Consider the following 12,332-nt stretch of genomic DNA (forward strand, 5'->3'; position numbering starts at 1 on the left):
GTCCTTAAAGATGATTTCAGGAAATTAGGCTGCAAGCTTAAAGCAAGGACCTCCAAGGTGGTATTTTTGGAAATACTTCCTGTACCACTTGCCACGCCAGAGAGGCAACGGGAGATTAGGGAGGTTAATAAGTGGCTCAGGAATTGGTGTAGGAAGGATTCCTGGAGAAATGGGCCGACTTCTCAGTTGGCTACAGGTTCTACACTAGGGACGGGCTGCACCTCAATGGGGAGGGTGCAGCTGTGCTTGGGGAGAAAATGGCTAGAAGGTTGGAGGAGTGTTTAAACTAGGGAAGGGGGGGGGGGGGAGAGTATTCCTTTTATAGGAGGGGAAGACAGTGCAGATAGAGACCTGGGCACAAATAATGAAATTGGGAGTGGGTGTTATGAATGGGAAACCGAGGAGGAAAAAAAGACAACAAGCTAAGTCTCAGAAAACCAGAGAAGTTGGTAACTATGCAGATTGCAGATCCCTGATCTTACCCGCACAACTAGCAGCAGTCGTGGAGCGTTCCTACGTTGGTCCTAGACGCCTCGTCACAACCGGAGAACTACATAAGCCTAAAGCAGGAAAAGAGGAAAACTAACTGCCCCAGAGCAGACCCCAAAGGAAAGACAGCCCTCCCACATGTATTGACGGTGAAACAAGATGAAAATACAAACAAAGGCAGGAAAATAGGCTGAGCAAACGATGGGGCCCGGCTAACTAAAAAGGACAGAAAAGGAAAGACACTGTCTGCAATCTGCCAAAAAAAACCTACAAAAATATTGGCCAACACTTCTGATAGCAAAATTAACCCTGAAGTCACTAGACTTCTAAACCTATATCAGCACCTTGAAATATTCTGAGACAGAGCAAAAAAAGAGGCCAATCTAATAAGAGACAAAAAGGAGATTGGCAAAAACTGATAAATAGGAGTGGAATTTCAGCATAGCCTCAGCAGGGGAAGGCTGATTACACAAAAAACTGATTTGACCAACAAGAGCAAGTGTGAACATTAGCAAAAAACAAACTTAACTTGAGAAGACTGGAAGAGAGCTGAAGTCCAGGACCTGAGAAGCAGACTGAATCACCAGCACCCGGATAGGGCGTCGGCTGTCTTATATCCAGTCTGATACTCCAGAGATCCAATCGTTATCTTCCTCATCAGGTGGCAGATCACTACCACTTAAACCAACAGCACTACCTCCTGTCACCACCAGAGGGAGAACGGAAGGGGAACTCTCAACTGGTGGAGCAGAAAATGAGTTCATGACAGCACCCCCCCCCCTTGAGGAGGGGTCACCGAACCCTCATCCATGCCACCAGGCCGATCAGGATGGGCCCGGTGAAAAGCACGAACCAATTCATTGGCATGAATATCAGAGGCAGAGACCCAAGAATTATCCTCCTGGCCATAACACTTCCATTTGACCAAATACTGGAGTCTCCGTCTAAGCAAACGAGAATCCAATATTTTCTATACCTCATATTCCACATTGCCTTTAACCAATACAGGATCAGGAGGTGCCGCCACAGGAACTACTGGCTCAACAAACCTCTTCAACAGTCACTTGTGAAATACGTTATGGATTTTGAACGTAACTGGAAGAGCCAATCGAAAAGAAACAGGATTAAGAATCTCTAAAATCTTATAAGGTCCAATAAATCTTGGCTTAAATTTTGGAGATGCAACCTTCATAGGAATATTCTTAGATGACAACCAAACCATATCACCCACTTTAAACCGGGGACCAATGGTCCTACGCCGGTTGGAAAAACGCTGGGCCTTTTCCTGAGAGAGCATAAACTTATCCACCACTTGGTCCCATATCTGCTGCATTCTCACAACCACAGTGTCCACACCTGGGCAGGACGAAGATTCCACTTGCCCTGAAGAGAATCGAGGATGAAACCCAAAATTACAGAAAGAGGGTGACATCAGAGTGGCAGAACTAGCCCTATTGTTCAGCGCAAATTCGGCCAAGGGCAAAAATGAGACCCAATCATCTTGATCAGCAGATATAAAACATCTTAAATAAGACTCCAGGGTCTGGTTTGTTCTCTTAGTCTGCCCATTGGTCTGGGGATGAAACGAGGAGGAGAAGGATAACTGAATTCCCAGATTGGAACAAAAGGCTTTCCAGAATCTGGAAACTGGACCCCTCTATCGGACACAATGTTCTCAGGAATCCCGTGTAACCGAACCACCTGTTGTAAAAACAAGGGCACCAACTCAGCGGAAGATTGCAACTTTGGGAGTGGTACAAGATGGACCATCTTCGAAAATCTATCACAAATCACCCAGATAACAGTCATTCTCTGAGAGACAGGAAGATCAGAAATAAAATCCATTGAGATATGGGTCCATGGCCTCTTGGGCACCGGCAGGGGCATCAGCAACCCACTAGAACGAGAACAGGGTTTAGACCGAGAACAAGTCCCACAGGACTGTACAAAATTCCTGACATCACGAGATAAGGCAGGCCACCAAAACGACCGACTCACCAAATCTCTGGTACCAAAAATACCCGGATGGCCAGCCAATGCGGAGCAATGGACTTCAGACATCACTCTCTTTCTCCACTGGTCAGGAACATACAATCTTCCCATAGGGCAACGCTCAGGTTTATCCTCCTGAAATTCCTCCAGGGCACGTCTCAAATCGGGCGAAATGGCAGAAAGAACTACCCCCTCACCTAGGATAGTAGTAGGCTCGGTCACATTAAGAGAATCAGCAAAGAAATTCCTAGAAAGCGCGTCTGCCTTAACATTCTTAGTGCCCGGAAGAAAAGAGACCACAAAATTAAACCGCGTGAAAAACAAGGCCCATCTAACCTGTCTAGGATGCAAGCGTTTGGCCGACTCCAGATAAATCAGATTCTTGTGATCGGTGAGGACCACAAATTGATGTCTAGCTCCCTCCAACCAATGTCTCCACTCCTCAAATGCCCATTTCATGGCCAACAATTCCCGATTCCCCACGTCATAGTTGCGTTCAGATGGGGAGAACTTTTGAGAAAAGAAGGCACAGGGATTCATCTTAGAAGTCACAGGGTCTTTTTGGGACAACACAGCTCCTGCACCAATCTCAGAAGCATCCACCTCCACTTGAAATGGAAGTGAGACATCAGGTTGCCGTAAAACTGGAGCTGAAGTAAATCTCCGCTTAAGCTCCTGAAATGCTGAGACAGCCTCAGGAGACCAATTCAGCACATCAGCTCCCTTCTTGGTCAGATCAGTCAGTGGTTTGACAATACTAGAAAAATTACCTATAAATTTACGATAGAAATTACAAAAACTCAAAAACTTCTGGAGAGCCTTCAAAGAAGTAGGCTGAACCCAATCATAAATGGCCTGTACCTTGGCCGGGTCCATTTCAATAGTCGATGGAGACAAGATAAATCCCAAAAATGAAATCCTCTGTACACCAAAGAGGCACTTTGATCCCTTAACAAACAGGGAATTCTCCCTCAAAATCCGGAACACAGTCCGGACATGTTCCACATGGGAATCCCAATCACTAGAAAAGATCAAAATATCATCCAGATAGATGATCAAAAACTTATCCACAAAGTCTCGGAAAATATCATTCATAAAGGATTGGAAGACAGAAGGGGCATTAGAGAGCCCAAAAGGCATCACCAGGTACTCAAAATGTCCCTCCGGAGTATTAAACGCCATCTTCCATTCATCCCCGTGCTTGATGCGAATAAGATTATACGCCCCCCTGAGGTCAAGCTTAGTAAACCAGCAGGCACTCAACTCTGGAGAATAAATCAGACATCAGAGGTAACGGGTACTGATATTTAACCGTCATCTTGTTAAGGGAACGATAATCAATACACGGTCTTAATGAACCATCTTTCTTGGCCACGAAAAAAAAAACCAGCACCTAACGGTGACGAGGATGGTCTAATATGACCCTTCTCCAACGACTCCTTAATATAGGATCGCATAGCATCATGTTCGGGTACAGATAAGTTGAAAAGCCGACCCTTGGGAAATTTACACATAGGCATCAACTCAATTGCACAGTCATAACTCCTATGAGGAGGCAAAGACGCAGACTTACTCTCACTAAAAACATCAGAGAAATCAGCCAGATAATCAGGAATATCATGAGACTGAGGAGAGGTGGAGAAAACAGGAGCGTTCCTAAGAACACACTGACAACCCCAACTCACCACAGACACAGATTTCCAATCCAAAACTGGGTTATGAGTTTGCAACCAGGGGAACCCCAGGACAATAGTATCATGCAAATTATGCAGCACCAAAAATTTACAATTTTCTTGGTTGTCTGGGGCAACTCGCATTATCACCTGGGTCCAAAACTGAGGTTTATTCTCCGCCAAAGGAGTGGCATCAATACCCCTCAAAGGAATGGGCGTCTGCAGAGGCGTCATGGACAAACCACAACGTTTAGCAAAGTCCAAATCCATCAGATTCAGAGCTGCTCCTGAATCCACAAAAGCCTTAGTGGAAAATGTGGACAAGGAGCAGATCAGAGTAATTGCCAAAAGGAACTTAGGTTGTATACTGCCCACAGCAAATGTGTGTGCAAAACGTTTCTCTCGTTTAGGGCAGACAGAAATAGTATGAGAGGCATCCCCACAGAAAAAACACAGCTTATTACGCCTTATAAACTGTCGACGTTACGCCCTAGACAAAACCCCATCACATTGCATAGGTTCAGACATTTGTTCAAAAGGTGGCAGCGCCTCCCGTGTAGTTTTACGTTCTTGTAAACGCCGATCAACTTGAATGGCTAATGACATAGAGCCATCCAGACCAGAGGGAACAGGAAATCCCACGATAACATCTTTTACGGTCTCTGACAAACCTTTCCGAAAGAGAGCTGCCAATGCACTATCATTCCATGTAGTAAGGACCGCCCACTTTCGGGAACTTTTGACAGTACAACTCTGCAGGATCCTGACCCTGGTTTAATGCCAACAGGGTTCTCTCAGCTTGATCAATGGCATTAGGTTCATCATACAACAACCCCAAGGCCTGAAAAAATGCATCCATATTAGTCAGAATAGGATTTTCAGGTGTCAGAGAAAAAGCCCAATCTTGGGGATCGCCGCGCAGCAAGGAGATGACAATTTTAACCTGCTCCCTGATGAGTTAGGCTTCAAAGCAAGAAATAATTTACAATTATTCTTAAAATTCAGAAATTTAGACCGATCCCCAGAAAACACATCAAGAGTAGGAATCTTGGGTTCAGCAGCATGTGACTGAATAAGGTAGGTGGAAATTCCCTGTACTTCAGCAGCAAGCTGCTCCACACGATCAGACAGTTGCTTAATCTCCATTCGGAAAAAAATCCTCCTACGGTCCGAGAGAGAAAGAGGAAAAAATACATTAAAAAAAAAAAAATTCTGACACTTTTTTTTTTTCTCTAACAATTCTTTCCTGCTTTTGAGTACCCTAGAATCTGCGATATGGCTGGTGATTCTGTTATGAATGGGAAACCGAGGAGGAAAAAAAGACAACAAGCTAAGTCTCAGAAAACCAGAGAAGTTGGTAACTATGCAGATTGCAGATTCCTGATCTTACCCGCACAACTAGCAGCAGTCGTGGAGCGTTCCTACGTTGGTCCTAGACGCCTCGTCACAACCGGAGAACTACATAAGCCTAAAGCAGGAAAAGAGGAAAACTAACTGCCCCAGAGCAGACCCCAAAGGAAAGACAGCCCCCCCCACATGTATTGACGGTGGAACAAGATGAAAATACAAACAAAGGCAGGAAAATAGGCTGAGCAAATGATGGGGCCCAGCTAACTAAAAAGGACAGAAAAGGAAAGACACTGTCTGCAATCTGCCAAAAAAAACCTACAAAAATATTGGCCAACACTTCTGATAGCAAAATTAACCCTGAAGTCACTAGACTTCTAAACCTATATCAGCACTCTGAAATATTCTGAGACAGAGCAAAAAAAGAGGCCAATCTAATAAGAGCCAAAAAGCAGATTGGCAAAAACTGATTAATAGGAGTGGAATTTCAGCATAGCCCCAGCAGGGGAAGGCTGATTACACAAAAAACTGATTTGACCAACAAGAGCAAGTGTGAACATTAGCAAAAAACAAACTTAACTTGAGAAGACTGGAAGAGAGCTGAAGTCCAGGACCTGAGAAGCAGACTGAATCACCAGCACCCGAATAGGGCGTCGGCTGTCTTATATCCAGTCTGATACTCCAGAGATCCAATCGTTATCTTCCTCATCAGGTGGCAGATCACTACCACTTAAACCAACAGCACTACCTCCTGTCACCACCAGAGGGAGAACGGAAGGGGAACTCTCAACTGGTGGAGCAGAAAATGAGTTCATGACAGGTGGGGGTGGCATGGGTTTGAACAGTTAATAATTCAAGAAAGAATAGAGGTACAGAGAGATACATAAAGTGAATGTATACTAATGCCAGAAGCTTCGCCAAAAAAAATGGAGGAATTGGAGTTAATTTTGTTGGAACATAATTATGACATGGTGGCGATATCTGAGACATGGCTGGATGAGAGCCATGACTGGGCGGTTAATTTACAGGGCTATAGTCTGTTCAGAAATGACCGTATGAATAAGCGAGGGGGAGGTGTGTGTTTATATGCAAAATCATCCTTAAAACCCATCCTGCGTGATAATATATATTAATCTAATGAAAATGTAGAGTCCCTGTGGGTAGAGATAAGGGGAGGGGGAAAAATAGTAAATTACTGATAGGGGTTTGTTATAAGTCTCCAAAAATAATGGAAGCAGCGGAGAATATCCTCATAAAGCAAATAGATGAAGCAGCGACTCAAGGAGAAGTCATTATTATGGGGGACTTCAACTACCCTGAAATACATTGGGGAACCGAAACCTGCAGTTCCAGCAAAGGTAATAGGTTTTTGACAACTATGAGAGGCAATTACCTTTCACAATTGCTTCAGGACCCAACAAGAGGGGGGGCACTGCTATACCTAATATTAACCAACAGGCCAGACCGCATATCAAATGTAAGGGTTGGGGGTCACTTGGGTAATAGTGATCACAAATTAATAAGTTTTCATGTATCCTTTAATAAGATGTGTAGTAGAGGGGTCACAAGGACACTAAACTTCAGGAAGGCAAATTTCCAACGGATGAGGAAAAAACGAAAAAAGTTCACATCAACAACCATTTGAACCATTACAAAAACAAAACACATTTATATATATAAATAAATCTGATCTGTAATCATTGTAATGAGAAAGAGAAAATCAAAACGCCTGAATTTCATTTTTTTGGCTGTTACAACATCGCATCTACCCCACACTGGTATCAGTAAAAAAGTCAGCTCAGGGCGCAAAAAATAAGCCATCACCTAGCCCCATAGTCCGAAAAAGTGACATTATTATTTTTTTGTTTTGTTTTGTTTTTTATACAAATTTTGCAAAAACTATACCTTTGGTATCTGGGAACTCATCCTCACCCGGAGAATTAATTTTACCATGTAGTGAATATGGTCAAATAAAAAAATCCCAAAATCAATTCTGAAGTTGGTCCACAATTTCAATGCACTTGGAATTTTGTTCCCTCTTTCCAGTGCATCACATAACAAAATGAATGGTGTCATTCACAAGTACAACTTGACCCTCAAAAAACAAGCCCTCCTTCTCCGCAAGGTTGTCATGTCCGCCATGTCTGTTATGCCGCAAGATGCCTGGAGCAGTGTGCACGCGCGCCTTACTTCATGGCTGCACGCTGTTGCAGGGTAACAATCCATCTCTGTCTGACTCTGCAATCCGCTGTACTCCTGGAAACCCCTGATCATGTGACCTCCTCTATGGTTCTACCCAGGCTGTTCTAGTGATGCTCTCTATGATCCTGGAGGATCTGAACCCAAAGTCCCTCCCTGGTCCTGACCCGGAAGTACTGGTGCTATATCAGACCGCCCCTCCCTATGGTCAGGGCCTGAGTATCGTGTTGCTTCCCTGCATTGTTGCTTGGCCTGCTGGGTCGCTCCTGTATTCTGTGCCCCTGCACTTTGCTCTGTCGTGCGTCTCTGCACACGCTCTGTGCTTGTACTCCGTCTCTTGTCCCGTGCCTTGTCTTATGTTTGTCCGTTGTGCTATGTTCATCCTTGTCCTGCTTGGACTTGTTGTCCTTCTGGTGTTCTATTCCTTGGCCGTTTCTGCCATGTCTTGCCTTTGCTTTGCTCTGTCTTGTGTTCCCTCTTCTGTTCTTGCCTGTTCTGCCTTGCTCTGACCTATGGTGCCCTGTTGTGCCACTTGGCTCACGTACCATTCCTGCTCTCTGATCTATGGTGCTCTCTAGCACGTTCTCTGACTAGTCCCAAGGCCCTGCCTTGGTCCGGCTCTGGGCTTTGGCCTACGCTCCGCTGCTAGCTCTGTTCTCACTCTGATCTGACTCTGTGTTTCTGCCTAAGTTTCCACTCCGTGTTCCGTACCTGCCTAGGTCTGCCTTGTTTCTTGTCTTGCGTTGCTTTGTGTGCCCCTGGCCTTCCTAGCCTCATGCTTGTGCCTCAGCCGTGCCCGCCCTAGCCGTGCCTGCCTGCTTGTGCCTCAGCCGTGCTCGGTCAGTGACAGCTGTTTCGCCTGCTATGCCTCAGCTGGGTTCGCTGGAGTCTTGCCCGCCTGTTAGTGCTGCATCCGATCAGCTAGCCAGTGCCCCAGCCGTGCTCTCTGCTTCCTTGCACTTCACGCTGTTTCTGCACTGTGCTCTACGTGCTCTCTATAGCACGCACAGGTCCTCGCCTGCCCTTGGCATACCTCCCCGTGCTTCTATAAAAGTACGCGCAGGTTTTGCCATGTACCCTGTCGTGCCCTCTAGCACGCACAGGTCCTAGTCTGTACCTTGTCTTGAACCCTGACCCTGGCGTGCCTCTCTGCGCTTTTAAAACTCTGTCCCTGGCATGCCCCTCGGCATGCGCAGGCCTTCGTCCTTGAACCTGACCCTGCCGTGTTCCTTTGCACGCGCAGGACTCTGCTCTGAACCTGTCCCTGGCATGTCCCTCTACACGCGCAGGCCTCCGTCCTTGTACCTGTCCCTGGCATGCCCCCGTCCTTGAACCTGATCCTGGCGCGTCTCCTAGCACGCACCCTGCCTCGAACCCTGGCGTGGCTCCTAGCATGCACCCTGCCTCGTCTCTTGGTTTGTCTGCCGGATTCCCGAAGCCTGCCGACCGCTGCCAGAGTCTGGAACCAAATGACTGCATCCTGATGTCTGGATCCTGTCAGTCCTTGCCAGTCTTCCGGAGTCCGATGCCTTCGCACCTGTTTTGGACCCTGGTGTGTCTTCTTGCCCGCACTCTGCCTTGGACTCTGGCGTGTCTCCGAGCACGCACCTTGTCTTGGACTCTAGCGTGTCCTAGCACGCATCCCTCCTAGGAACTCTGGTGTGACCCCTAACACATACCCTGCCCTGGACTCCGGTATGTTTTCTGCCCGTGTTATGTCTGGAACATTTGGCGTGCCCTTGCACGCACCTTGCCGTGTTTCACCGTTGGTGCCCTGCATCTGATTCTCTGTTTTTGCCTTGTATCTGATTAAAGTGTGTAACCACGTTTGCTGAAGAAATCCTGTGACTTCGCTTTATGTTTCGTATCCTGTTCGTCCTGTTGCCTGACACTCAATAGTGTCTCCCTGAGCCGGCCGTCTGGTCCAGCTGCCGTGGTGGCTCACCCCCTTGGTCTTGCCCCTGACACTCCCTGTACAGGAGGTGGGTTCTCACTAGGTTCGCTCGCCCTAGGTGGGTGGGTGCCACGGTCCAGAGGGTCCACTCTAAAAAGAAAAACGACTCAGTGTAAGCTGACGCTCGTCACAAAGGTTATATTGATGGAAAAATAAAAGCTATGGCTCTTGGAAGAAGGGGAAGAAAAAACCCCCACAGAAAATAGCCATTGTGTGTAGGTGTAAAGGTATGACACACCAACAAGAGACAAAAACCGCAGCGTCAAAAGCATGTAAAAACCGCACACTAAAAAACTATGAAAAAATGTAAGTAAGGTAACTTACTCAATAGGTGCAGAAAATCTACAACATCAAAAACTCCCCAAAAGCTCATGATGGGAACATAACCAAAAGTGGCATTTTCATCAACCCCTCTGTCTGATGCGATCATAGCATTACAGGCTTCATCTACATCAGTCACAGCAAACAGCTAACAGTGAGTGACCGAACCGACCGACCACCATACATGGACAGCCACAGATGGAATGACTGCCACGTGCTATAGGTATTCAGCAGTGGACACAAACCTATGGTCGGCCACAGCAAGTGATCACTGTGCTCCATCACTTACTATGGGGCAGCGCTATAACGAGAAGGACGGGGGGGTCCCCAGTTCTTTTAGACACGTTTTAAGTAACAGCATATGGCGACATGTCAGCAATTTTTGTGAAGAAGTATGCCTCTATATTTGGAGGTCAATTAGCAGCTCTTATGGTGATGCTGCAAAAATCACAATAAAAATTACCGCAGCACTTGCGGTGACGAGATCTAATGGAACATCACACAGAACTCTAAAAGTCATAAAGCAAGAACAAAAGTGTCTTTTAATTGTGGAAAACTGACTTGGGATAAGCTCAATGCTGCTTTAGTAAGGCATGAGTTAATGAATCATGGAATTTAGACATCTGTCTTTAATTATTAAACCATTGTTTCCCAGCCTGTTACCTGAAAATCAGGGTTAGGACCCTGGGTGAGATCATGGCCAAAGCTGCCAATGGTCATCAGACCCACAAACTCCAAACCTGGGCACTTCTCCCGGATATGTTTTACCAGTTCAACTGTGTCTGATGGAGGAAGGCCATGTTTGCCTAGAAGAAAACATGTATCAGATCGTGGATGTGATGGGCAGCAAACTGGGCAACACCATAACGTGAAATGGCTCATCCAGACGGAAGCCTGTAAAACACATTACTTTCTTCACTGCTGGTGTTGACTTGAACCATGACCTTCAATTTCTCAGGCGATCCCTTTCTCTGCCAGGACGAGTTGACTTTGTCCGCAAGTTTCACAGAATCTATGGTCTCCAAGATGTGAAGGTTTGGGACAGCTGGGGGAAAGAAAGGTGAAACGATGATCTCCAGGGACTACGGGTACAGATTTTTAATATGTTCTTCTCAGTCACCAAGAGAAGCTCTCAAATTCAGAAGGGAATGATTTTTCTTATAGTGACAACATAGTGTAGGTGCTCCCACTGTAAGGCAGCCAGAATATATTCTACACCACTTATTGAATACAGGAACATTGCTATAGTGCCTACCATAGAAAGTCATGACCCTTTAAGTATTTACCAGATATTCTTCCCATATGTCCGAATAGGATTTGTAAAAATACCATGTACCTAGGAGCTCTACTATGTGGGTAAAGAGTTTGCAATCACACCAGTATTAACTGTCCCTGCACTGTGCCATTGCTACGCCCACTATCCCCCGTACTGTGCCATCACTGCGCCCACTGTCCCCTGTACAGTGACATCGCTGCGTCCACTGTCCCCGTACAGTGACATCGCTATGCCCACTATCCCCCATACAGTGACATCGCTGAGTCCACTGTAGCCCGTACAGTGCCATCGCTACGCCCACTGTCCCCCGTACAGTGACATCGCTATGCCCACTATCCCCCATACAGTGACATCGCTGAGTCCACTGTAGCCCGTACAGTGCCATCGCTACGCCCACTGTCCCCCGTACAGTGACATCGCTACGCCCACTGTCCCCCGTACAGTGACATCGCTGCGCCCACTGTCCCCCGTACAGTGACATCGCTGCGCCCACTGTCCCCCATACAGTGACATCGCTGCGCCCACTGTCCCCCATACAGTGACATCGCTGCGCCCATTGTCCACCGTACAGTGACATCGCTGCGCCCACTATCCCCCGTACAGTGCCATCGCTACGCCCACTGTCCCCCGTACAGTGACATCGCTGCGCCCACTGTCCCCCGTACAGTGACATCGCTGCGCCCACTGTCCCCCGTACAGTGCCATCGCTACGCCCATTGTCCCCCGTACAGTGCCATCTCTGCGCCCACAGTTCCCCGTACAGTGCCATCGCTGCGCCCATTGTCCCCCGTACTGAGCCATCGCTGCGCCCACTGTCCTCCGCACAGTGACATCGCTGCGCCCATTGTCCCCCGTACAGTGCCATCGCTGTGCCCACTATACCCCGTACTGTGCTATCGCTACGCCCACTGTCCCCCGTACAGTGCCATCGCTACGCCCACTGTCCCCCGTACAGTGACATCGCTGCGCCCACTGTCCCCCGTAGTGTGCCATCGCTGCGCCCATTGTCCCCTGTAGTGTGCCATCGCTGCGCCCATTGTCCCCCGTACTATGTCATCATTATGTGTATTATGCCTCTTCT

The 12,332-nt window shown here is 47.2% G+C and overlaps 1 protein-coding gene across 3 annotated transcripts in view; it reads right to left on the reverse strand.

The window, feature by feature from the left end:
* The window catches only part of PLPBP (pyridoxal phosphate binding protein), a 47,523-nt gene that overhangs the window by 21,330 nt on the left and 13,861 nt on the right, over positions 1 to 12,332 (reverse strand). For all 3 annotated transcript variants that reach the window (XM_073569032.1, XM_073569031.1, XM_073569033.1), the window contains exons 5-6: positions 10,886 to 11,020; positions 10,639 to 10,781 (exon numbers count right to left, since the gene is read on the reverse strand). In XM_073569032.1, the coding sequence (XP_073425133.1) occupies positions 10,639 to 10,781; positions 10,886 to 11,020 (278 nt within the window). The remainder of the gene's footprint in view (positions 1 to 10,638; positions 10,782 to 10,885; positions 11,021 to 12,332) is intronic.

Source organism: Dendrobates tinctorius, unplaced genomic scaffold (assembly GCF_039654945.1).
Source record: "Dendrobates tinctorius isolate UK_male_01 unplaced genomic scaffold, ASM3965494v1 ptg000022l, whole genome shotgun sequence".
Lineage (NCBI taxonomy): Eukaryota > Metazoa > Chordata > Amphibia > Anura > Dendrobatidae > Dendrobates > Dendrobates tinctorius.